The sequence below is a fragment of the Amphiprion ocellaris genome, chromosome 12 (genome assembly GCF_022539595.1).
Source record: "Amphiprion ocellaris isolate individual 3 ecotype Okinawa chromosome 12, ASM2253959v1, whole genome shotgun sequence".
In the NCBI taxonomy this organism is placed as follows: domain Eukaryota; kingdom Metazoa; phylum Chordata; class Actinopteri; family Pomacentridae; genus Amphiprion; species Amphiprion ocellaris.
The window spans coordinates 28,507,542-28,535,122 of NC_072777.1; the positions used below are offsets into that span (position 1 = coordinate 28,507,542).

Here is a 27,581-nt window from a genome sequence, read left to right on the forward strand (position 1 = left end):
AAATTCCAGACAAATAACACAAAAATGACTTAAAATATCTGTTGCTTTTTTATACATTAACAAGCTAATTTCCCTAATATTTGCAGTTCTATAGACTGTGGTGAAACAGAGAGAAACCTTTTACTTCCTTGAAAAGGAAATTACTGCAAGTACAATTTGCAGTTGCTTTGTGTGGAAACGTGGATTTAAATCCCCAGAAAACACCAGATTTTACATTTTCATTTGAATACAGAATAAACAAACAAGGCACAAGGTGTTTGAAAGAATATCTTTTTGAGACATTTTTGTCCCTTTTTTAAACTATAGCAATGGAAATGTGACAGACAGGAAAATGACATGTAGTTTGGGCTGTCAGGAATTGAACCAAGGACTCATTGCTCAGTGCTTTTGTGCCCATGTGACATCCACCCTGACTGCTGGGGTATCCGGTCGCCCCATGTTGGTGTACTTCTAGTGAGGCTAGCTTTATCCTTGTCTCTAAGTCTTTATGCCAAGTTAACCATCTCCTAGGACTTGCATTGTGCTCAACACAGTGACCTGAATGTTTTATTTAACTCTTGACAAGAAAACGAATAAGTATTTCCCAAAATTTCAAACTAATTCTTTAATTATTGAACTTTAGTGGTGGTGATTCTTATACTTGTTATCTTTGAGGAGCCAAGCTAACTGTTCCCTTCTACTTTTGTCTTCATGCTTGGTAAATTTCAGGTTCAGCTCATTGCGCAGACACGAGGATGGTGCAAATAATTGTGTACGTATTTAAATCATTTGCTTGTGCCTCAAGTGGCCCAAAATCTGAGCTCTGACCCAGAGGAGCAACATGCAGGTTCACTTTCTTAACCTGGTATCGGTGCTGTTGCCGTTGCCAAAATCCAACCTGTGATCTCCTCCTCACAGACGGCCATTATGAAGCCCTCTCACCGTAGCAAAAAGACCTCCAAGGTGCCTATTTGAAAGGCGAGCGAGCGGGTATGTACCTGGATTCTTTGAGCTTGTTCTCAGTTTCGCGTTTCATGTTTTTGAACCTGAACCTGTGATCTGTGGAGCTTTGAAGTGAGACAGGTTTAGGCTGAGCTGGCTGCTGCTGGCAGTGAGAAAGCCACACCATCCTACAGGAGCACTGGATATCAGTGTTGCCACAACATGGCAGCTGCCGGTTCACTGGTGCTTCTGGCTTTGATGATAAAGGCTGGTGTCAAACTCCCACTGGGTTGGTATGAGGCTCTCTCATGTTGTCCGTCCGGTGCTTCATCGCTGTTTGCTCTCCAATCAAAGCCGCTCTGTGTGGCAGGACTTTGGAAAAAGTCGAGGGAAACTGGGAAGGCTTCTGTCTGATACGCTGCATGTGTGGTTTTACTTCAGCTGGCCTGACTGTGGGGCCTCTGAGGCTGGTAATCGTATCTTCACAAGTCTCTCCACATATGCAAAAGGGTGAGCCAGTTTGGCATCGGCTGGACGCCAAGGAGACTCCTGTAGGTGCACAAACACACAAACTGTCCTCTGTGGACACAGGGCTTTCGTTCATAACTCGTGTGTGGAACTCTCAGCGTTACACTTTAAATCTTGCCATCGAACTGAATCTCTGCAAAATATCCACACATGCACAACACATATGCATCATTTATACAAATAAATTCAAGTTTTTGCTTCTTGGAGTTGTGCTTTTTTTTTTTCTCACAAGGTGTAGTGTTTACTGCCGTTGCTTTGGAGGGAGTTAAAGACAGATCTGTGAGAACCAGTGGTCCTCGTATGTCGGGTGGTCAGTCAGACTGTGGTCAGCAGGAATGTCAAGAATTGGGATGGTGAACAGACAGAGACTGTAGGAATATGAACGTGGTATTGTAAGTGTTAGAAATTACACACAGGGAGGCTTTTTAGCAGCCAGTTTTAGAGAGTGAAGCTGGGGGTCAATGAGTGTCAGATGTGTGAATTTAATTTGAATTTTAACGACTGTGTGACTTTTTTTTGCAACAGTAAATCAGTTGGACTTTAGTTTGAAAGGTGTGTAATTAGGATGAACAAATTGGATTGAATACGTTGCTTAAAATTTGTTGAACAATTACAGATTAGATAGCATCATAGCCTATATACTTGGCTTTTAGTAATTCTACTACTGCACTACTACTGATTTACTTGGCTCTTTTCTAGGACAAAGCCTTTTCTCTTGTTTTTTGTGTTTTTCCCGGTGCAGCTTTTCATTTACTTTTCAAAATAGAGCATTTAAGAATAGACAGTGTTGCATTGTAAGGACTGTGAAGTTCTCAGAGAAAAACTGTGGGCTTTACAGATGAAATTCACCTCACTTCACTATAATCCTACACTTTGGGATACATTTCATGCATTTCATTTCATAGCATGAAGAAAGACAGAAATAAAAAAGAGGGTTGTGTTCTTCAAGTCCAAACAAACCTAAGATTTTTAGAGGGTTCTTCCAAAGGTTGATCATGATAGAAAAACAAGTTCACTGTGACAGACAGCCGTAATGTGGATTGTACATTCTGCCTTTTATTTAGAAATTGTCACAGGAGTTGTACTGACTTGTATCGAGAAGCTAATTGATTGTATTTGCAGTAATAGTGTAATTTGACAACCGTATATTTAAAAATGAAGCAGACAGAGCATTTGTTTGGGAAGCAGCCAACCAACAATAACAGTTAAAAGGCACGACAACACACAGAGCTGTTCTCGCGTGTTGCTACAGATTTGGTAAGCCCAGAAGATGAAACACAAATGAGGAAGTCCATTTTTAAACTGTATTAACCGTAATGACAGAATGCAGCAGTTTATGTTGCATGTGCCAAGATTGTACGACTCTGGAAGGGTTTTCTCTCTGTCATCTCTGTGCTTCCAAAGTAAACAGCAGTGGAGCCCAGTATTACAGGGTAATTTCTATCTGCCATTCCACTATTAGCCACATCGTTTTGGCAAAACCACTGACAACCCACTGTAGCAGAACTTGAGCCGTGTTTTTGCTAGACTCCATGGAGCCCTCAGCAGCCTTCCAAACCAGAGGCTTCATTGTAATAAATGAGGAAACTACTGTGTTTGTCTAATGCAATTGTGGCCCTTAAAACCAGCAACTAGTAACTAGACTCCTGACCTTGAAACGAAATAGATTAATCTTTCTTTTTTCCTTTTTTAACTCTCTCTAGACGATTACAGCTACCTGCCTGATGCGCTGCCTCCTCTTCCCGAAGTGCCGGACTCTGGCTCGGTCCTGAGCTCCGTTGACATCTCAGCCCGCTGCCTCTGCAACCCGGCCTCCCGCCACGCTTCCTCGCGCTACTGCTCCGCCCTCAGTATGGACTCGTCGCCGGACAGCGCCGAGAGGCCCATCAGCTACAGCTCCACCTCGTCCTCGGCCTCCTCCCGGGACAGTCACTGCTCGCTGGGGAGCCGCTCCACTCTGGTCGCCGCCCCTCACTGTAACCCCGTCACCTCCAACAGGGACTCTGGGGCGATCCGGTTGGAGCTGGTCCCTGCCAGGCAGCTGGGCTGTGGAGAGGACGACGACAGGAATGATGGAGGGATGGACACAGGGAGTGGGAAAGGGAGACAGACTGCGACTGAGCATTCAGAACCAGAGCTGAGCCCAGAGGGTGGAGATGGGACCAGTCAGGTGCAGGGAACCATAACGTACGTGGACCGAGTGGTGAAGGAAATACTGGACACGGAGAGAACCTACGTACAGGACCTGCGCAGCATTGTAGAGGTAAGAAGAAAAATCCATAATAATGTAATGCTGTGATTGAACACAGCATGTGGAGGAAATTAGGAGCAGAAGGATCCTACATGTGGGCAGAACCTCAAACATATATTAGCACTTTTGGCAGAACATCAAATACAGCGAGAGGCCTTGAAGAGATTTACTCTTCTGCAGCTACAACCGTGAGACGTCTCAGTTTTCATATGGGACGTGTGTGTAAAAGAAGAATGTGTCAAGATACATAATCCTCATTACAGAAGTATATGCAGGAAAATACACCTGAAGTATCAAATATTAAAGTACTTGTTCTGCAGATGTTATTACAGATGACATTAGTAGATCATGCATCAATGTTTGAGGAATATTTTACTGTTAAAGCTGCTAAAGATGGAGCCAATTTTAGCTACTTTATATGCAGCTGGTTTAGTCCAGTGGTTCCAGTCTGGGGATCACAAGATAAATCTGAAGATTCCTGAGATGATTTTTGACTTTTCTTGGCTCTAAACTAATTTATGGAAAATTACATTTCCCTCTGAAATAGTACAGTAGTAAATATACATAAATATTCAAGTAAAGTACTAACACTTCAGAACTGCATTTAATACCAGAGTTAATGTTGAGATTGTCTGTACGTATTACCAGTTGTATATGACCACTGGTTGTTGCCAGTTCAACAAACACATGATTCGCTTTGGTTGTATTTTGTTTGTTTGTTTATGAAGGATTTTTAGAATCCCAACAATACCAAAATTTTCTGTATACTTCAAAAATGACTGATTTTCTATTAAAAAAAAAATCCCATCACACCCAGGTTAGGAGTCAGTGTTTTAGACCAATAAATTGAGGTTGCATCTGAAGTCGGTGCATGTGGAACTTTAAACCTCTCGAAGGTCTCATCTTTCACAGACTAAACAACATTTCAGTTCAGTGTTATCTATTTAGCACAAATTCACAGCACAAGTCATCTCAAGGAGCCTACGGTCGACACCTTATAGTATTATGTTACATAGAGAAATCTGATGATTCCCTGTGAGCATGCTCTTGGCAACAGTAGGAAGAAAAAAGTCACTTTTTAAGAAAAGAAACATTTTGCAGAGCCAGGCTCGGTCAGGGCAACTATCTGCCTCGACTGGTCGGGGTGAGGGAGGAGATAAAAGATGCAGTGAAATAACAAACAAGAGAACAGTAAATACTGGTGAAGTTGATGAAGCCTGGAATTACAGATTAGAATCATGCAGCTCAGGAACATTTAAATAAAATGCTCATGTAAAATGTTTCCCAGCTGACTCAGAACATCATTAAATGTGTGTCGGCCCAGCAACCGCCTGACCTTGATCTTTTCAGGAGGCTTTAAATCAGCAGATAGCACACAAGCTTTAGGTCAGGTGTGGTTTTTCTCACACGTGACGTTACCTGCTGGGAACCATTCATACAACAAAGTCACCTGTGCTTGCAGGCGGAGTTTGGCTGAGATACACGACACCAGTGCCTTTGTGCTGCATGCACACACACTCAAGCAAATGCACTGTTTTTTGTAAGGTTGACTTTGAACTGCGAGGATACACATTGCCTCTAGTCATGGCTTTGGTGGCTTTGTTAAAGGTTGGGTGTAGTGGTTTGTATCAGCGGTTGCTTCCCTTTCCTTCCCCCTCCTCTTTGTTTCTCTATTCATCTCCTTTTGGTTCTCTATGAAATTTACTGTGCTAAAAATGCACTAGATGCATGTGCTGTGTGTTGTACGTCTGCTTCCTGCAGTTTCATTTAAATTGACAGTGGTGTAAAATGACAAAAAAAAATTTGCGTGGAGACTTGCGTATTTGCATGTCCTGAAGCTTCGTCCACTTTTCCCCTCATCCTCCTTCTTACCAGTGTTCCCTCTCCCACTTTGAACTGTCGGTTCATGGGCCAACATGTGTGTATTTCCGTCTGTTATTTTTCAAAACATTCATAAGGAAAATGGCTGCAGTAAACTCATATTCCCAGCAGATGCGATGGGCAGGAGGAAAAGGTTTTTGTTAAGGGGTTTTGGCTTGTCACCACTGATCGATGTCCCTCCCTCCCTCCCCCTCCTCCTTGGTTGCCCTCCTTCCATCATTGCACAGAGGTGAGGAAGCGGGATAGAGAGTTGAAAGTAGGAAGAGGGATTTAGGTTTGAGATAACAATGTCCAAAGTAGGTTAGGGAAACACTGAACAGAGCTCAGGAGCTGCACTTAATAAGCCTTCTACTGCTTCTGCAGACCACCTATTGCCATTAGTGGATCAGACCACCCAGCCCTTGGACACTTACATGGCAAGACAGCTAATTCTTCACCAGCACTTTGGAGCAGACATATGCATTTAGCCTTTCCTCACCCTTTTGATGACAGTTCCAGTGAGTGCATCAAGGATGGATTGCGCTGATTGTATCTGGATGAATACGGCTTTTAACGTGACAAGTTGGCCGTAGTGGAGAGAAAACTACAGCATCAAGCCATCTATTATCAGTACCGCCCTGTGTGAGCTGCCCTGTTTCAATAATCCCTTTACCTGATGCTGCTTCCAGCCAGTGGAAGAGGGTGTGACAGCCTCAGTTTAAATATTTACCCAGACTCCCCTGGGCTCACCTGTGTTTCATCTGTCAGCAGCCGTGTTGGTGTTTTCTCACTTCTTTGCAGGGTGATTTTTTCCCCTAAATGCTGCACGTGTGCTGTTAAATTGGTGATGATGTTCTCTTAGCGTGCTTCTCTTTTGTTTGTTTGTATGTGTTTTCAGTACACTGAGCTCTCGGGGCCACCGTACTTTTCCGTGCGTGAACATTGTTTGGTGTTTGTTGGTTCTGCATGGCCTCCCCTCCTTGGCTCGATCGGTGTGTGTAATGAGCCCAATCCGTCTTCCATAAACAATGTCAAAGAGAAAGCTCTGATCTCGCTTTCCCTTCTCCTCCTTCCGCTCCCAGAGCTGGAACGCATGGCCAGTCCATTTGAAGTGAGTCAGGAGTTTGGAAATAATCTGGAAACATCACTTGACCATGCAGAAATTCTCTAGTATAGAGGTTTGGTTGTTTGCACTCAGCATTGTCAGGAGGAAAAGCTTCCTACTGCGAGCCGGATTGAGGGCGTGTAGGAAAGGAGTGTGTGCTTGAAGAAGTTAATGGTTAACGCAAGAAAGTACCAAGTTTGTACATGTTGTGTCTGATGCTGAGCAGAGAGAGAAGCTTCAGGTGTGTGTGCTGATGTGAAGGCTGCCCATTGTTGGGCTCAGTCAGGCTTCAGCTGAGTGCGATGAGTGAACTGGTCATGCCAGGTCAGATCTTTGACCTCGTGGCTAATAAAGCATCACCTTACGCATTACTGCCGATAGTCAACAGAATCTAAACATGACCTCCTGAGGTGACCCCAAACACGACCGCTAGCCTTCCCCTAAGCAGGATTTCCATTCTGTAATTTAAATCCTTGAACCCAAATGTTGGTTTGAAGCTCTTAAACTCTTTACGTCCAGTTCACTCCATGTTTGAAACACACCATTCCAAACAATTTTAGCCCCTTTCAGAAGTGGGATTTGTAACACTGTGGCTTCATCACTGTGTTAAAGTTACGGTGTTCTGACAGTCACACTGAAATCACTTCATTTAGACATACTTGCAAAAGAGAGAGCCACGGTATGAGCATGATATGTGTTATATATGCAAGCTTGGACAGTACACCAAGTAGCACAGGATGTAAAATAATATATAAACAAACACAAGACTAAATCCAAAGCTGCTCTATAACAAATGTAGCTGATAAACTGTGACTGATAAGACTGGGCCGTTAGATCCTGACCAATCCTGTCTCCATGTTGAGGATATTTCAGAATTATGTGTACGTAATGAAGACACTGTTGTTGTTCTACTTGTGTAAATGTGCACAACCTTCTTTGGAGATACTGCAGGTATTTAATAAACTCAGAAGAAAGATTCCTACAAATGGCTGGAGGTACAAAGTCGCTTGTGCCTGCCAATCCATAAATGTGACAAAGTTCAGCCTTGTGCCGTGTTGAAAAGTGGTGCAGAAATGGCACCTAGCCCCTCAGTACTGACCTTGTAAGATTGCCTCCTTGACTTTTACGGAAAAGTGAGCAGGGTGCTCATTCAGAAATGTAAGCCAACATGTTGAGATGGCCTCAGATTAACGGAAACCCTGTCTGAAAGGAGCCTTTGTCTTTTTTCTTTGCATTTCCCTCCCTTTGCCTAATCAAACAGCTAAATGGACTGCTGCCGAGGCTCAGTTATTATAACAATTGAAATAATAATGGCTAAAAGCATAAAACTATAACAGAAACAGAGGACAGAACATTAGGCAAACAGACTAATTGGAGTCTGGTTTTATGTGCTGAAATGATCAGTTCTGGTGCACATAAGGGCAACCTGGTACTTTTCTCAGGGCTGTGACGCCTTTACTGGGTTTAAAAACCATTGCCCCTATCAGATACCTGCTAACGGCTTAAGATTTGAACACGCATGGGTGGAATCATTTGTGTTGTGTATGCGTACTGTGTTTTTTTTTCTGTGTAACTGTGGTTTGGGTTTGACTCAGGTTGGCAGGTTTTCATTGCCTGCAGGAACAGATACTATCAGAGTCATCTTAAGTCATGTGAGAGTGAGACAGACAAGTAGGAGACACTTTATAATGAGGCAGAGAGATAGACACTGTGACTTTTCCTGTGTGTGTGTGTGTGTGTGTGTGTGTGTGTGTGTGTGTGTGTGTGTGTGTTCTGCACAGTATAGTAATGGTTTTACGGTTTTACTAGCTTACAGATAACACAAAGTTGTTGATCTGTCTTTCTCTCTGCCAAAAGAAAGATACAGTCATATCAGCTCTCATCACTAACGTCAGTGATGGTGACACTGATAAGTTCCACACAGTTAAGTCTTCCTGTTTTTCAAGGTGAAACTTGTGTTTCTCAGCAAAAATCTAACTTACAACAAGCCTGATGACCTGCTTGATGCCCCTATCGAGCTGTTTACCAGAAACAGTGATGCAGGAAAAAGGCTTTCAGTTAAATAAATTGGTTTAATACTTTATTAGATGATTAAAACTGGTTTTCAAAGTTTATTTTGAATTTCAGTTTATGTCATACACTGTTCTGAACTGAGACCTGAAATTATTCAACCGTGGGTGTGAATTTTTGGATGAAGAGGATGTTGGTTTACAGCTGGATAGCAGCTGGATGAGGATGGAATCTGATCTACCTGAAACCTCCTGGAGATTTGATCTAGCTGGACTTGCAGTTGGGTGATGATGCTTTAATATTGTGACTCATCAAGTTGTCAGTTTATTGAGAAATCACTAAAAGTAACATGATTAAAAAGCTTGGCTCTACATGTTCTTTGGTGTTGGGGGATAGCCAAGGATGATATTAAAAGTGCAGCTTCTATTAAGCCCTGGATCAGGGAAATATTTGCTTAACAGGTCAAGTTGTAGGTGGAAGATTGTGGGTTAACCACTGTGATTCTCTTAGCAACTTGTCCCTTCCTGACTTTCTCTTTCTTTTCAAAGCCTGATCTGAAAAATCAACATCTTCCAGAATTCTGGAAATAGAAATTATACTTGCTTTGTTGCTGTAACTCTTACATAAAAACATTTACACATTATAATAAAGACTGCTGCCAAAGCTTGACTATGTTTGGACATTTTCAACATGACTCTTTACTCTCTGGCCAAAGCAGCACATGTAGAACCAGCTGTCCGAGGGCATTTTAAAGCTACATGGAGGAGGTTGGTCATATGTTTGCCTGAGACTGGTGCCAATCAAGATGTCAGTCCTCTGTAAGTCCTTCTAAATAACTGTGGTCTCTGTTTCTCTCTGCAGGACTATTTGGAGTGTATCAGCAACAACTCCCGACTGGCCTTGAGCTCTGAGGATAAAGGTTCACTGTTCGGCAACATCCAGGACATCTACCACTTTAACAGGTACAACACGGACACGGAGCCAGACAATTTGAACACAGACATGGACTCAAGTCTGACTTTGACTGCTATGAGACTTCACTTACCTGTAAACTGTCAGACGAGGCCTCTTATGGCACTTAAAACTTGACTTGACAAGTGGGAATGAGACATTTTGACTAAAAATAAGACAAATAGACTTGGCAAGATCTTGAGTTTTTGCAGTGTAACTAGGCCTTCAGTCTAAAATAAACCCTCTGTGATGGTATCAACACAAATTGAACATTATAGGGAGTGAAAGAAGTCTGTAAAATCCCACACAACCTTAACAGTTCCACAAGCTGTGAAATTTTGCATAAAAGAATAAGTTAAAAACACAATCTAAACTGTCTGTGAGCCATTTATTTGGTTTGGACCTGGATCAACACAAGAACCAACTTGGACTTTCTGCAGAGCATTTTAAATAATAACCTCTTGCATAAAAATACACCGACAGACTCTCGTCTCTCTCAGGCTTCACAAACAATGTGCAACAAAAAACCGGGCTGAGCCACCTGTTGATTTCTGGGAAGGGCGTTGTTGCGGCAGTCAGGTGTGTGTGTTGTTTGTGAGTGTATATAATCAGTCTCCGTCTGCATATTTGTCTCCCCCAGCTTCGCTCCAAACTGTGTGTTTGTGGGTGTGACTTCTGTATCCAGACTAAAATGGCCAGTTGAGCATCAGCCATGGTGGTCTGGAGACGCAAACATTCTCTCCCACCCATTCATTTCTCAGCTGCCGCTCACAGACAAGCTAGCCAGTAAAAAGGAAGCATAAAAGCAGTTTAAAGCGGTCGCCATGACCTCATGCTTTGGCCATGAAACAATAACTTGAACGGCGGCATTTCTTTTTTCCACAGTTTGCACTTACATACACAATTACACACGGGAGCTGGCTGTTTGAATACATGGAAGTTTCTTATTTGTTCAGCATCAAGTGACCCTAGACCTACTTTCTGTACCCAGGGTGACTCTTACTGCCGAAATTCAACACAATTGTTGGGAACAATGAATCACAGGAGAGTCATTTACATCTATGTGTCGAGGGAAGATGATAAAGTTGGTCAACATGTGTTAAAGACCGTGAACTCTGTGTTTGTTTCAGGGACCTTCTTCATCATCTTGAGAAGTGCAACGCAGACCCTGTTGCCATCGCCGAGTGCTTTGTATCCAAGGTAAATCCTCAACTACATACTTTCCCTCCCTCAATTCCTTTCTTTTCCTCTGGCTTTGCTCCACACAGTTGCCCAATATGTCACAAAATATTATAGATTAGAGTATTCTGGGGAAAATAATACAAATTTCTAAAGCAAAACTTTAAATACATATTGCTAATAATAATTCTATACTTTTTACTTAAAGGTCCCATGTGATAAAGATACATTTTTGTTGTTTTGTGGTGGTTGTTAACTTCGAGGTGTAAAGTAAAAGCTGTTAAAATATTAAGGCGTTTACTGCCAATACTCAAACCCCCTACAACTAGATATCCTCCCTGCTTTACAAGTCATTATGAATTTCAATGAAAGTAACAACCAACTACAGAACCAATAGTTGTCAAACTCAAACTTTGCATAATCCTGCCCTCTCACTGCCTGCAGCTTGCAATTTGAATTATTCAGAATGAGAAGCTGCCTCTCAGTCCACCACATTTATTTACTCACTAGAGCTACTGCTGGTAACTCTAAATCAAGAGAAAAACACACAGACTGCTCAATAGAAAGTCCTGGTCTGACGCACTCTTTCATGTTTGTCATGTGGTTGGTTATTTTGCTCTGCACTGTCAATCAGAGAGAGTCTCCTTCCTGAAGGTTGCATAGACAGCAGCAGCTTAGTGGCATCTAAAGCTACAGACACTGAAACAGTTTGTCATGATCAAGACTAGAACCAGCAGTTGTACAGTCATGGTGAAACGAACTGTGTTTGCAGTATTTGGATCTGAAAAATGTAACGACTCACTCTTTGGACATGATGATGAAAACAGGGCACAATATGAGACCTTTAAATAAGATTTTCAGTTAACTTTCACTTGCAGTGGAGTAATTTTAAGGTTTATACTTCTTCTACATTGTCTGTCTCTCTGGCTACATGCACTCTCCTCCTCTGCTTGTTGAAACCTGTCTGCACAGCTGGTTTTGGCACATGCATGCAAAGACATACACTCGACAGAAAAACAGCGAATGTGTTATTATAAAGGTAACTTCCAAAAATCAGACGAGGACACTGCAATAAACTTCTTAGAAAGTTCATTTAGGGTTAGTGGCATTATCTTGGCAGTGGAAATGTCCGTTTAAAGTGCAACATGGGGACAGGGAGGAACAACAACTCCGGAGGAATTTTAAGCACCATCCAAATGTGCAATCACCTTTTTACTGGAAGGGGGATAATAGTAGTGCTTCATCAAGAAAAGCTGGACTCAGCAACTCTGCTTACTGTTCCTTCTGTTTGTATGTTTCAGCTTTTATTCCTGTCCTGGTTTTTGCCAATCCATGTCCCTCACAATGATTGCATGATTATGTCCCATGATAATGTGCCACATTCCAGCACTTCCTCTTAAACACTTTACATTCCCTCCCTGCTCTACTGCAATTACACCCAATCCCACAGAGCAACTGTCTGACCATGTACAAATATAAAAGTCACAGTCAGCGTCATAGACTGTCTAAATTCAGCAGCTGTTGTTGAGACAAACTGGTTTTATGGCAGCCCACATCACTGCTCTGCATAATTAACCGTGATCCATAAACAAACCAGCATCTTGACATCTGGTATTCAACAGATTAATGTTACAGCTTTCAAAAAAATGTCTCAAAATGACATATCAGCCACATAGAGAGGAAGCAGTTGGGGGATATTTTGGCTTTAGATAAACAGGTCCACTGGTTACTGGACATAATCCGCATCACTGACTGGTTTTCTGCAGCCAGTGCAACACTGACCATAGAAACACTAAAGTGTCCTTATGGTATTTACTGTGTGGTTTGGCCAGGCGTCAAGTTGGGCCGCTGCCAACTGGAAACAAGGCTCCACATGTCCATGAAAAGCATTAAAGTATTCCTATTTTTTAATGGAAGTGGTAACAAGTTCCTGACTAGCTGTCCATCACACAGACACCCCTGTGCAGAACTTTATTGCAATCTGTGTCCTGAAAAAAAAAACACTTTACAATTCCATTATACTGGGAAGTTTTTATACTTCAAAACAATACAAGCATTGCATTTGTGTAGTTGATCCTCTAAACCCTAAAACTTCCTGAGGGGCTTGAAAGGCAAAGTCAAGAATGCAAAAATTGCCATATGTACAATATTAAAGAGAAAATTCTATGCTCTTTAGCGCAACTGTGAAGCCAGGGACTTTTTGGCTGCACTCAACTGAACTGCAGGCTGTGCTTTCACAGAGCAAAATGAAAAAATATAAATAGGTAAATATTTATAGCAAGTGGGCACTTGGAAAATGTACATATTGAGTTATATGATTTTTCCACCCCTTTTTGTAAAATAAATTGTCAATATTTAACTGTCATTTTTTTGTGATTGATGGAATTATAACCTTGTCATTTTGCTTAAATCTCTCTCTACTTCCATCCATGGTTGTGCTGTTTCTATAGATGTGCAGGACTTTATATTGCAGTGAAAAATGAGCCCACAGTGAGTGAAAAAGTCACAGGAGCAAAAACACGCAGGCATTCAGAGGGTAAAGCATCAGGTTTTCACTGAGAATTAGAATTAATTCTCTCCTGTGAACGCAACCATACTTCTCAGCAGATGAAGTTTATCCAGCTGTCAAAGAACACGAGCATGTTTCACCAAAAAATCTGGGATTGAAAATCTGTTCCGCACACTGGATAAAGCATTAGCAATCCTTTCAATGCACAGGAAAAAATAGAAAGTTTAAACGTCTATGATTCTGTCAAAAGTGACAAATTTAATCTCGTTAGGAAGGTTAATGTGGTCATAAAGCTCCAGAACTAACAGAGAGGGTATTTTATCGATCAAGTTTAAATGCTGAATTCCCTTCAATGTTCTTAAGGTCATCTTTGCGTTCATATTTATATTCAGAGTAATTAAAATCTCAGAGATCAATTAAACAGTTAATCATGAAAGCTGGTACTTGATATTTACATGTCTGAAGTTCATGTGAAGAACTGTGTGCTTGTTTATATATATATTTTAAAGGACTCTGTCTTTAGACTTGCATAGATTTGCCAATAAATAGTTCTAATAGAGCTGTAAGAGGGAGTCAGTAGTCAAACCAACACCTGGAAGTATTTAGTCACTGACCGTCATACTGCCTTTAAATTTAGACACCGCAGTTAGAGCTGCTGTTTTATATCTGTGTTTGCCTGCGTGTGGCTTCATAATCTGTAGGCTGACTTCTGGTAAAAGGGTAGTAACCAGAGTTCCTTTGTATTGCTGAGGGTTAGTCATGGTTGCTAAGACCCAGAAAACCACAAAACCTCTCTTTCACTATCAGCTGTGAAATACACACACTCACATGTGCTTGTGTGGATATCTTTGAGAGGACGCTCATTGACACAGACCATTCCCAAGCCCCTCACGCTAACCTTAGCCGTCACAACTAAGTGTCTAACGCTGACCTTAACCCTCACCTTATACCTTAAACTTAACCCTAAAACCAAACCTTAGCAGCCCTTTGAAGGGCTGTGAAAGAAGTGATGGTTTAAATGTCCTCACTGCGATGGAAAAACCCTGGAAACATACACATTATTAGAGCTTTTCTACTGTCAGCAGCCAAGAGTCACAACCCAGCGCAGTGTTTGAAGAAGACACAGATCTAGTTGTAAATCTCTCTCAGATAATTGGCTATCTATCCTCATGTTCCTCTCTCTGCTATGTGTTGAGTAAGCCTTTAAAGCATTTTGTGGGTTGCTACTTGCTGACTGAGGCACTGGGAGCACAATTACAGCAAGATCTTAAGCTTCTTTTTTTTTTTTTTTTAATGTTCACTGCCTACCTGATGACTCACCGTGACCAGTCCGGTCTCGACAAATCGGTGCAACAATAAAACTCGCTGCAAAAGTGATGAGAGGGAGCCAACTTTCTTACTGCTCAAAAAACTCTTTCCATATAATTTGTATCTCGATCCTCCAAACATGGGTATTTTAGATTTTCATCATGTATAGCAGCTGCTCAGGGCTCATGATGATTATATGATTTAACATGGCTTGTATATATTTCTAAATGGGAAGTGTAGCATAGATGGGAGTTATTTCAAGGCCTGTTGGTTTCCTGGTTGGGTTCAGAGAGCGTGCACGGACGTGCGCGCTTGTCTGCTTTGCAAAATTTCTATTTCATGGGAGCTTTAGTGGTTTTCATGTTCACTGTGTGTCAGAGGGATATTAGGAGTGTGTATTAGGAGTGCGTGTCATCAGAAATCGATGGTGGCACATCTGGTTGTGTTTAGTCCTGGTCTGTGGCGACAGACTGCTGGAGACGAGGAGGAGAACTCTGCTCTTCAATTTAGGAAGGTTCCCACGGAGCACCTAAGGCTAGCAAATCATCAGAGTCTGTCTGTGTCTTTGTGTGTGTGTGTGTGTGTGTGTGTGTGTGTGTGTGTGTGTGTGTGTGTGTGTGTGTGTGTGTGTGTGTGTGTGTGTGTGTGTGTGTGTGTGTGTGTGTGTGTGTGTGTGTGTGTGTGTGTGTTTGTACGGCTATCATGGTGAGGACCAGCGTGAATTTTTAACCCTTGGAGTGAGGACCAAACTACAAAGTGAGGACATTTAGGCCGGTCCTCACTTTATTTTCACTGCAATGGCTTCCAGAGGTCATATCTATGCTTCTGACAAAGTTTCAGACTGGTCCTCACAAAAATAGTAAACCCTAAAAAAATACACACACTTTGGTGTGTGTATATATTCTGAGTACACACACTTTTTACTCTCTATTGCCCCCTACTGTACTGTACCCAAGTGAGAAAAATCGTTTCTCCACTCTCTAGCGGCCTCTAAAGGCCTCAGCCAGAAAAATATATTTTGCTCTCTGGCTCCCTCTTTGGTCATTGCAGTTACTGCAATGGCCTGAGCCAGAAAAATATGTTTTGCTCTCTGGCTCCCTCTTTGGTCATTGCAGTTACTGCACCCATGCGACCATAACAATAGAAGGAGACAGAGGATTGAGTTCAATGAAGTACATTGCATGGAATGGCATGGTAGTTTAATATTTATGTCTCACTTTATAAATAATTTAAAAAAGAGTTTGAATTTAATTGACTTACATTCATGATAATGAGTCTCATAACCTAAAACCTCTTTCAGTGTAAACCTCACATGACTTGTGTTCGACTTGTGTTTCTTCTTCATGTGTAGGCTGCCTGTGAGAAATGTCTGTGACCTTACGGCCTATCAGACAGCATATTAAGGAGGTTTCATTCTCTGTTTTACTTCTCAGCACAGTCGGTGCACAAGAGAAGGGTGTACAGTTCAGAAAGAATCTGTTTATTGTCACTATACTCAATATAATGTACTTATTACTGGTATTTTTCAAATAAATTACAGAATTTAAGCATAAAAATAAAACAGTGTGTGACAGTATGAAATACAAATAAGGAATTTAAATAATTTGTGATCACATTACACTACCATTGTCACTAAGTGGCTGGTGTTTCTGACTCTGGTGCCCCCTGAAGTAGCTTTCCCTTTTAGAATATTTACACAGCACTTCTATTATTTATTTACAGTATGAGCATGTACTATTACAATTGTGCTCATAAGTTAGCATACATTGGCAAATTTGTGAAATATTGTACATTTTTTCTGAAAATATATTTGATCATGGAAAAACATTTCTTTCAGTTAGGGTTAGTGGTCAGATAAAAGTTATTTACTATCATGAAAATGTATTTGCTCTGATCATTCCTGTTTTCATTAAAGAACAGTACATATTTATAAATTGTGGGTATGTAAACTTATGAGCACAACTGTAATTGTGGTCTAAACTGCGGAGCAAGTAAACAGGTGTTAAAAGAGGATTTTACATATGCTGAGGTAAAGATAACAGATATTAAAGATGTATAGTTTTAGGTGTATGTTCTTTACATGTGACAGCTATGAATGCATTAGAAGCTGATTTCCATAAAAATGAAGATGAGAAATGATGTGTCAACATTAATATGTCAAGCCTTGCAGAATCAATTCCAAATGAGCACCTAAACATGTATGTTTAGGTGCTCATACATGACTTACTGAGATTTAAACTGCAACAATATTAACTCTTACACAGTATATATGGAACAAGGTTTTTAATCAGACCCCAATGGACATCTCTGTTGGTTCACAGAGTTCTTTATTGAGAAGGTTGTTCAGAGATAATGAAACTTGATAATGTAGTTAGCATTGCTAACATAAATGCTAGTCATGCTAACTACAACAGCTTCCATGGTAAATTCAGTGTGTCTATTTTGCTGCATGATGTCATCAGTACAATGACCTCTGTTCAGACTGCTATATCTCCTTAATGAGAATAATATCTTTGTGTTCTTCACTGGTCACTTCAGTTTTTTTCCTACTCGAGCAAAATTGCACATTTAATGTGACCATTTGAAGTGTTGAGCTTCATTCATTAACTTTACTTTGCTCATGGAAAAAAGACAAATTGACTTTTGCTGTCCTGGTGCCTGACGGGGAAACTAAAAATAAAGGTTGGGTTCTCTGCATCTCTTATCTCACTCTCTCTCTCTCTCTCTATGTCACTATTGATATATATGGACACTATTTGAGATACATTTCAAAAACTATGCTGGATTGCTCTGAATGTTGCAAGGTCTTCAGAGGATGCCTTGTATACAGAGGTTTTATTGAGAGTGAAATATCTTCACCTATTAGATGGATTGGCATAAAATATATCACAAACATACAGGTAATACTCAGGATGAAGTACAGTAAGTTTAATGATCATTTGACTACAGACTGAAAGTCTATAAACCTGGAAGGCCCTTCTGTTGTAACTACTGTGGAGAGAGTGCCCTATATTTTCTCCACAGTACAGTGTGATTACTCTTATTCATTTAAAGAACTGAAGACCACAGCATTTTAGTAATAACAATGTCAAGATACTGATAATGACATTGATAGCATCCAGAGTAAAAACCTGGTGCCTTCACTTAGCTTTTCTGCATTTTTAGAGAAATGTTATATTTTGTGGTTGTGCAGATGAAGCTATAAAACATTTCAAACAAAACATGTTTTACCATCAGCAGTAAAATCCATATTTATATCTGTGTCTAAACCCATAACCTCCTAATTGTTTCCGCTTTGCTCACATAATCTAGCACAAACACAGCTGGACAGAACTGAGAGATAATAAGGCTTTCTACCTACAGATTATTTACACTGGCATGCATCTGAAGAACAGTGCTTGGACTGCTTGTTGCTACGATATTGAAAATCCAGTTTTCTCCCTTAGACTAGCCTGCTTATCATTAAACACATATGAATTGAATGTTGAAAGAATGTACAGCAGCTACAGGGCAGGAACACTGTTCTATGTATAGCACATGGTCTCAGTGTGTGTTGCTCAGGGATCAGTGGAGTGAGTGGCAACTCCACCTGTACAGTTGAAGCCAAAATTATTGGCCTTCCAGAAATTATGGAACATTTTCCTAAAATTCTGCCCAATGTTTGTATCATTGATAAAGTTAATATAATCAAACATTCACCAGTGCTATTTAGTAGCTTTCGGTACATTTTGGAATGTAAAGTATTTTTTAGGCTTGCTTTTTATCAAATATAGTGAAAATGGAGTCATCAAAATATTATCCTTCATGTGAATGAATGAATGAATGAATGAATTTATAAATGACTATGTATGTAAGAATGTATGTATGTATGTATGTATGTATGTATGTATGTATGTATGTATGTATGTATGTATGACAGCAGCAAGGTTAATGCTGTATTATTGCAGTTTAGGCTGAATATTATTGTTTAGGCTGAATATTGTTGTTTAGGCTGAATACTGTAGTTTAGGCTGAATACTGTAGTTTAGGCTGAATACTGTAGTTTAAGCTGAATATTATAGTTTAGAGTGAATACTGTAGTTTAGGCTGAATACTGTAGTTTAGGGCTGAATATTATAGGTTAGGCTTAATACTGTAGTTTAGGCTGAATATTATAGTTTAGGGTGAATACTATAGTTTAGGCTGAATACTGTAGTTTAGGCTGAATACTATAGTTTAGGGTGAATACTGTAGTTTAGGCTGAATACTGTAGTTTAAGCTGAATATTATAATTTAGGCTGAATACTGTAGTTTAGGGCTGAATATTATAGGTTAGGCTTAATACTGTAGTTTAGGCTGAATATTATAGTTTAGGGTGAATACTATAGTTTAGGCTGAATACTGTAGTTTAGGCTGAATACTATAGTTTAGGGTGAATACTGTAGTTTAGGCTGAATACTGTAGTTTAAGCTGAATATTATAATTTAGGCTGAATACTGTAGTTTAGGGCTGAATATTATAGGTTAGGCTTAATACTGTAGTTTAGGCTGAATATTATAGTTTAGGGTGAATATTGTAGTTTAGGCTGAATACTGTAGTTTAAGCTGAATATTATAATTTAGGCTGAATACTGTAGTTTAGGGCTGAATATTATAGGTTAGGCTTAATACTGTAGTTTAGGCTGAATATTATAGTTTAGGGTGAATATTGTTGTTTAGGCTGAATACTGTAGTTTAGGCTGAATACTGTAGTTTGGGCTGAATATTATAGTTTACGGTGAATACTATAGTTTAGGCTGAATACTGTGGTTTATGCTGAATATTGTAGTTTAGGGTGAATATTATAGTTTAGGGTGAATACTATAGACTGAATACTGTGGGTCAGAGAGTTTTGTGTTTCTGCAGCTCAGCCTTCACTGATGGCCCATCATGGGGAGGGGTTCCCCCCTGCACCTTCACTGCTGCTGCCTCTCCAGTCTTCACTTCTTCACTTTTCTGCAGGAACCTGCCCTTCCCCCACCTTTCAGTTTAACATGTTTGATTTAGTTTTTTTTGTTTAAAAAAGTAAAACTTTTGAATGCACAGCTTTAACTCATTGCTAAGTATGTTTATTCTGCAGTGTTGTTACTGTTACTTCACCAAAGAATTTCCAACATTGATAATGGGTGTTAACTACTGTTAAACTTCAAGAGAGGGACTTTACTGTTAACATTCAGATTTGACAGTTAATTCAGTGAGTTTCCAGCTCTGCAGCCAGTAAACAGTGTATACATGCTGAGGTGAATGCTGCTGTTTAGGGTGAATATTGTGAGCAGTTTCTGCTGCTCCTTAAGTGGTGGCTGATGGCCCATCAAGGGGAGGGGCTCCCCCCCTGCACCTTCACTGCTGGTTTCAGGGTCAGGCTCCCCTCCTCCACCTTCAGGACCAGGCTCCCCTGCCTTCAGGGTCAGGCCCCCCTCCTCCACACTGCAGGGCGAGGCTGAACAGCAACAAGCAGGACTAACGCTGAAGAGCAGTTGTGGGATTTAAACTTTGAATCATCAGTGGAAGGCGATTTAGCAAACAGCGTGTAAAGGTAAGACTGAAACCTCAGATTTCTGTTTTTTCTAGTCTGTTACTGCTGTTTATGTTAAACTATTGTGCAAAAAAGAAACTTATCACATTTGAGTTTTTATTGTAAAACAGGGTTGTTAACTTCAGTTAAGTTGTAGTCACTTATAACTACTAGTGTAATGTAGATTTTTTTGTATAATAATGTGAATTTTAAGCAAGATTGAACTGACCCAGAGCTATAATCAAAAAAGTAGAAGGGGATTTTAAATTTGACGAGATGCTTCTATTTTAACTGGTGCAGCTTTTCTACTGTTTACAGTATTTAGCAGGCCAGAGAACTGAACTATGAAGGCAGTTTAACACAGTCAGGCTTTATTTGTAGAATTCAGCTCGACAAAAACTAAAACCTGTCAGTTAACAGGTATGAAGGTGGTTATGAACTTGTCACACAAATAGTAGAGTTTAAGGCATCATTTGACTTGTTTTCTGCACTAAATGAGTCAATGTTGTTCAGATGCTTCAGTCAACAGGTTGTTTTAATGGAGAACTATGAGGAACATACCTAATTTATGATGGTAAAAAGATACTATTGGAAATGTGATAGGAATGCTGGTAGAAAACTGATAAATGTGTGTAATGAATTTATTTTATTGATGAATGCAGCCAAATATTTCTACCCGACAGCAGCAGATATTTAAACATGATATTGTACTGAAGTGCATGTAGGTCGGACACTGTATCATAATGAAGGAAATCACTTTAATTTGAACTAAATCAAAGTGAAACTAAAGTTACTGATTAATATTCTCTGTAATGAATACTGATAAATAATCAATGTTCTAACCAGTGTTCTATCCGCTGCAGTACCAGCAGAGTAAACAGACTTGACAACAAATCAGAATGAAACACATTTATGCGTTTTCTGCATTACCAACCGCATACATGTCAGTTCCCATGGCAACGTGATTCATCCAATGTGTGATACTGCAACAGCTTCACTCAGTGGTTTTAGCAATGTACAGATTGGCAAGTTTACAGATAAAACCTATTTCATCAGCTGAGAATTTGTATCGCTCATAAAAAATTGTCAGGAAACACTTAGTAAACTAACAACTGAACATAACCTGAGCTGGACCAGGTTAGTTCCAACACATCAGTAACCATGGAGATCTAGCTCCACGGCATCAGTAACCATGGAGATGTAGCTCCACAGCATCAGTTACCATGGAGATCTAGCAGGTTTAAACAGAGCCACTTTCACTGAAAACTCTGACTTAACGCTCAAACATACCTGCTAGCCCATTAATCTCACTTCATAATTCAGCCCTCAGGAAACACACAGACCAACTGCATGAAAGTTAGGCCGCGAACATAATTCAGACTAAATATGGTTCCAGTTTCATCAATGGGCTCCAGACGTGCATGAGAATGGCCCTGACACCATTTAGGCCTAGATTTAATATCCTGGCAAGACAAGTTACAGCTCGGTTCTGTCACTAAGCAACAGAACATACATACATTATTGACCTTTCATTCACTGCAGAGGACGAGGGGTCACTTTGTGTTCTGTTGTTTTTCAGATGGAGGTTCTGACCTCTCATCCCCCAAAGAGACATGAGCCCTGCAGTGAGAATGGGAATTCACATTCAGATGGTGAGTGACATGGAGTTTATAGTCTGTAGTCTATATCACAGCTCTGCCCACCATTTTATTGTCTAGTAATCATTTCATTAAGCTGAGCATGACAATGTAGATGATTAGTGAGTGCAGGCAAACTAAATGGGTTCATGCAGGCTGACAAAAGATGTTAAAATTAACAGAGGTCAACACCATGAAGACAGATAAAGGTCATAAATACTAAAATAGAGGTCATAAATGCTACAGATAGTTACATTTTTTTGCTTGTTTTCCAGATGGTGGTTCAGAACTCTTATCCCCTGAGATGAGATGTGAGCCCTTCAGTGAGGACAGGAGTTCAGTTTTAGATGGTGAGTGAAATGGCGTCATTATGATGTATACAAAAAACAATTTTCTTTGGCAAAGGACCCTGTTTGATGTTTCTATACTTCAGTTAAAAGAATCGCACTAGTTTTCTCAAGTGTATGAAGTACAAATTTCATCCTTTTGTCAGCACAGTTTGATACTCATATACAGTTATGTGAGTGATGTTCCATCACAGTAAATATCTAGTATGCCTTTTAATGTTAAATCATCATCCTGTCCTGCTGCTTGCAGTTTTGACCAAAGAAAGTAAATGTTAACAGCCAACTGTCAGGTGGTGGTAATCAGATTTTACAGTCAGCACCTGATTACACATGGACCCTGAATATCCACCACACCTGAGACTTCTCTAATAGGTGCTATTGTCTGTCACCTGTTGTAGATCAGCGTCCAGGAACACATCTGGTTAACAGAACCCCACAAAAGAAGAAGAGGAAGAAAAAGAGAGGAAAACAGACCAAGACTGTGGAAGCTACAGGTAAGTTCTTTAAACCTTCAAAGCTGTCTTAAGAGCTTTCTGTGACTATATGTGCAAAAGGCTTGCAACAGAAATTGCATTCATGTCCCTTAGAATTTTAATATGAGGAATTCTGGAGTTGGGCTGCACAGTGGCGTAGTGGTTAGCACTTTCGCCTTGCAGCGAGAAGGTCCCTGGTTCGCGTCCCGGCTTTCCCGGGATCTTTCTGCATGGAGTTTACATGTTCTCCCTGTGCATGCGTGGGTTTTCTCCAGGTTCTCCGGCTTCCTCCCACAGTCCAAAAATATGCTGAGGTTAATTGATCATTCTAAATTGCCCGTAGGTGTGAATGTGTGAGTGCTTGTTTGTCTGTATATGTAGCCCTGCGACAGACTGGCGACCTGTCTAGGGTGTCCCCTGCCTTCGCCCGAGTCAGCTGGGATAGACTCCAGCCCCCCCTCCGTGACCCTAGTGAGGATTAAGCGGTGCAGAGCTAATGGATGGATGGATAATGGAATTCTGGAGTTTGCCCTTCAGTCAGATTGTGTATGTACACAGACATGAAAGTTGATTTATGTGTTACTGAATTATTTTATTCCTCTTTCAGCAAAGATCAAATATATCAATAAAGCTGCACATTCATTGTAGGAATAGCAGGTTTGTCTGACTACTCTGTGGTTGTAAGGGCTTGGTGTTACCTGGAAGTGACATCAGCTCATGCCTTGTGATGTATCATGAATCTGAAATTGTAGGCCTCTTTACACAGTTTTATGCTTCAGCTGTCGTCTTTTTATACACTGCGGAGGATGAGGTCTCACTTTATCTTTGCTCTTGTTTTCCAGATGGTGGCTCAGACCTCTCATCAGAATTGGATGGTGAGTGAAATAGTGTTCATCATGAAATACACAAACAATTTTCTTGTGATTCTCTGTTAATAAAAAGAAGAGCACTACTTTCCTCTCAAGTTTATTAATTAGGAAACACAATTTCTTCCCGTTTATCCATGCAGCTTATTATAATTATGAGATGAATGTTCCATTACAGAAAATATATTCTGTCATTTTTAATAGCTGTCTATTAAAGTAATATCCCTGTGAAGAGCTGCTGCCTCTGAATTTTAGCATGTGAACAGTTAACTGAACACACATTGTCCCTGAGATTTTATTAACAGGTGCTAATGTTTGTCTGTTACAGTTGTTGCAGTAGATCAGAGTCCAGGAACAAGACAGAAATGCTCACAGAAGAAGAAGAAGAAGAGAGGGAAACAGAATAAGACTGTGGAAGAGGGTGTGCTGAGTAAGTTCTTCAAAAACATAAACAGTCCAGAGTGTAATGAATTGAGAAGTTAGCTTTTTTGTGTTCATGCTCTGTGCTCATTTAATTTGAAATGAAGCATCAGTTACTACTACTACTCTTTAAGTGCCAAGCTACATTTATTATTATTATTATTATTATTATTATTATTATTATTATTATTATTATTATTATTATTATTATTATTAAGAATAATAATAATAATAATGTTTATTATTATTATTATTATTATTATTATTATTATCATTATTGATAATAATAATAATAATAATAATACATTTTATTTCTGACACTTCAAAACACTCAAAGACTACATATAAATTCAGCAAACATTAAAATAGAGGACCATCTATCTGCTTCTATACATCAATAACTGTGTGACTACACTGTACTTCAAAACTACAGTTATGTGTTCTCTGTGACTAATTTTGAAGCCATTCTTTGTCTTTTCTGTCTTTGCTGTTTATAGAGAAACCTGTTTTAAAGGTGAAGAGACCATGGAGTGACGCTGAAAGGAGTGCGACGAGTTCCAGGGAAAGAGCCCTGTCTACAATGTCTTAAAAAGGAGAGCGCCTTGGATGGAAGATCCTGGAAGGACATAAAGAACTTTGTGTACAACACAATAGTCGCTTTGAACTGCAGGTCTGCTAGGAAGCAACTTGCACTTTGAAGATCTTCAATGTACAGTACAATACATGTTCTAGTTATCAATTTAATAATTAGCACTTTCATGCTTGTTGATGCTGTTTGGATTGTTCTGCATTGTTGTAGTTCATGGCACTAAGGTGCTTGAATGTGCAATTAACATTTATTTGCAGTCAGGCAATTTCAAAATGTTCACACATATTATACAACAAATGCTTAATGAAGAAAGCATTTCCAAGGCGATATCTTTGGATTTATTTTGTCAAAGTTTAATGGCATGGGATGAATTAAAGCAGCAGCTGAGTTTGAACTGGCTGAAATAAATAAATACGGTGCTGGTCACTGGAATTGGCACAAGTACATTGTGTCTTTGTGCACTGTTTATGGTGACAAAATTAGTATGTAGAGTTAGTATTCTGCTCGTCTATTCTCCTCAAACTGTACAACTCTTGTCTACAACATTTAAACTTACATATTATTCAATTATTTGTCTGCACTGTAAAATTTAAATAGTAGCAAAGTATGATTATGATAGCCAAAGTCATAATGTAGTTCTATGCTCTAATAAGAAATGACCTCAACTGCACCCCCTGCTGGGCGAACCCCATAGCACACCCTACAAAAAAGTTCTCACTTCAGTGGTAATCTGTGATTGACTATACTGATTTTTATTCTTTGTTTTTTGAGGAATCTGAGGTGATAACTGGAATCAGGGAGCCACCTACTGTCGAAATGTAACATTCATTTCTCTCTAAGTATAGCAGAAAGGGTGGTCCTCACTTCCTAGGTTAATATACTCGGATCTCACTTTGGTGCCCATACAAGAATGTGTGTGTGTGTGTGTGTGTGTGTGTTCTTTTGCTCAGTATATTATGTTGGGATGCCTTGTTTCCGTGAGGTGATATTTACATACGGCAAAAAACATAACATCCACACAAATCCATTGCATGAATACTGTAAGTTTGCCATGAGTCGCAGGTTGGAAAATGTGTGATAATATCTGCATCTCTCATGTATGTACATGTGTGTGTGTGTGTGTGTTGTGTCATCTGTCCTCTGTGTTTATGATGCTGCTTCCTGAACGTTGTGTGCGTCCTGCGACCTCCTGGTGTTTATGGACACAAACAGAGTTCAGTTAGAATCTCGCGTTATGCAACAGCGATGGGGTTCATCTTGAGGCCTCCAACAGAGCAAAGATAAGGAGGGACGATGAAGAGGAAACCTCACAGGGGGGATTATGAATAGAGGAAAATGTCCATAAAAGATCAATGAAGAGAAGACATGAAAAAAAGTGTGTTACAGAAATGGAAATCAGAAGAGAGAGGCCCCGGATTAGACGAGGATGAGAGCCAAAGAGGGTCATTCTAGCTTTGATAAGTCGTGCCGCCTCTGATCTCTTTGATCCTCAGAGAGGTATGCAAGGTGGGAAAAGTCTCAGTTAAAGGGGCGGCGAGGAGGCAGGAGGGGATATTTAATCGGAGCGCTCAGGGCTGCTGGGATAAACAGAGAATTAAAGGCCGGGCTGCAGACTAATCATAAGCTGCAGCGATGAGGTTCAATTAGGATCAGTGAACGGAGCAGAGTGGGAGCCTTGTCTGTGGGCCGAGAGTGTGTAGAGCAGTAAACATGAAATAAAAAGCCAGTCATCAAAGCTGGCACGATCCTCTGCAGATACAGTATATAAAGGCAAAAATACGATGTGGATGAATCTTGACCTTTAAAGCATCATACGTTACTAGAGGTTTTCTGTGTTTCAGCCTGTGTACTACATGGTCTATACTTAAATTTACAACCAACTATTGGGTCACCAGTGCTCTTTTTTTGCTGTTTCCTAATGCCCCTGGTGTTTCTGCATGATATGAAAATATATTAGCAAACTCTCTGTATTTTAACAGTAAATATGCAGAACATTTTGACAAAGAAGCATTACGAAGAAACAGAGTAGGCTGCAATTACACTGACGAAGAATAATGCAGACCTCATGTTTGCTGTTGTGATGAGTCAGTTAATCTCTTTTTTTTTAAAGTTCAAAAATGTGCCAGGACTCTTACCATTACTGGTACAATAATGTGTGCAACCAAAACATGTAACAATCCATACAAAATGCTGTCAGAGATGAATTTTCCCCTAAAAAAACTCGCAGTTAGATTTGCTACCACATGTCAAGGTGCATTAAATTATACCCAGTCTTAAAGATTTACATGAAGTTTGGGATTGCAATGAAATCCAGACATGAATTCCTGTCATCATCTGGTTCAAAATTACAGTGAATACATGTTAAACTAATGGCATTCCCATCAGCCTCAGCAGGAATAATTACAGCATGTTTGCATTTTTATTGTAAGCCTTGTTATTAGACCGACATTACCATCAAAGCACTGTTGTGTCTCACATACCTTCACACTCGTGTTCTAATTTAAACCACGGTGGAGATTATTTTAGAGTTTTTATTCCTTACTGCACAACTTCATGCACCCAGACATGACATGGCATCCTCACATCTCACTCTTTTTTTCACCTCCCGTTACAGAAATACATCACCTAATTTGCTCCTGTTGTGTTTTTACAGAGTGAAGAGTTCCACATTTACACCCAGTACTGCACCAACTACCCACGGTGAGAAAACCCACCTTTGTTTCTGTGTGTGTTCATGTCTGAGACGTTCACTCCAGCAGTCTACTGTACAATTGTTATCCCATCCTGATCTCACCTCCACATGCCATCTTCCCAGCGTCTCACATAGCTCCATTGTGTCCGTGGCTCAATGCTTTACCTTTTCTCTCCTCGCTGACAAACTGACACGCTCTATAGAAGCCTCCTCAGCAGGAGTCAAAGTGTCTGCCGTCAGTTTTGCCTCAGGGTCTCTTTGCCTCCCCGTTTCTTCTTGCTCCATTTTTTTTTTCTTCCATTCTTTTATTCGTGGCCTATTGACGGAGTTACAGCTCACACGCTGACAGATGTGGTATTAAAGTTGTCACCTTATCACACCTATCGCTGTTAACGTTTTATTC

General features: G+C 40.2%; 1 protein-coding gene across 5 annotated transcripts in view; it reads left to right on the forward strand.

The window, feature by feature from the left end:
* LOC111574218 (pleckstrin homology domain-containing family G member 1) overlaps nt 1-27,581 on the forward strand; it is an 83,044-nt gene that overhangs the window by 44,208 nt on the left and 11,255 nt on the right. For all 5 annotated transcript variants that reach the window (XM_023278689.3, XM_055015984.1, XM_023278691.3 and 2 more), the window contains 4 exons: nt 3,153-3,712; nt 9,537-9,637; nt 10,757-10,826; nt 27,140-27,186. In XM_023278689.3, coding sequence (XP_023134457.2) covers nt 3,153-3,712; nt 9,537-9,637; nt 10,757-10,826; nt 27,140-27,186 — 778 coding nt within the window. The remainder of the gene's footprint in view (nt 1-3,152; nt 3,713-9,536; nt 9,638-10,756; nt 10,827-27,139; nt 27,187-27,581) is intronic.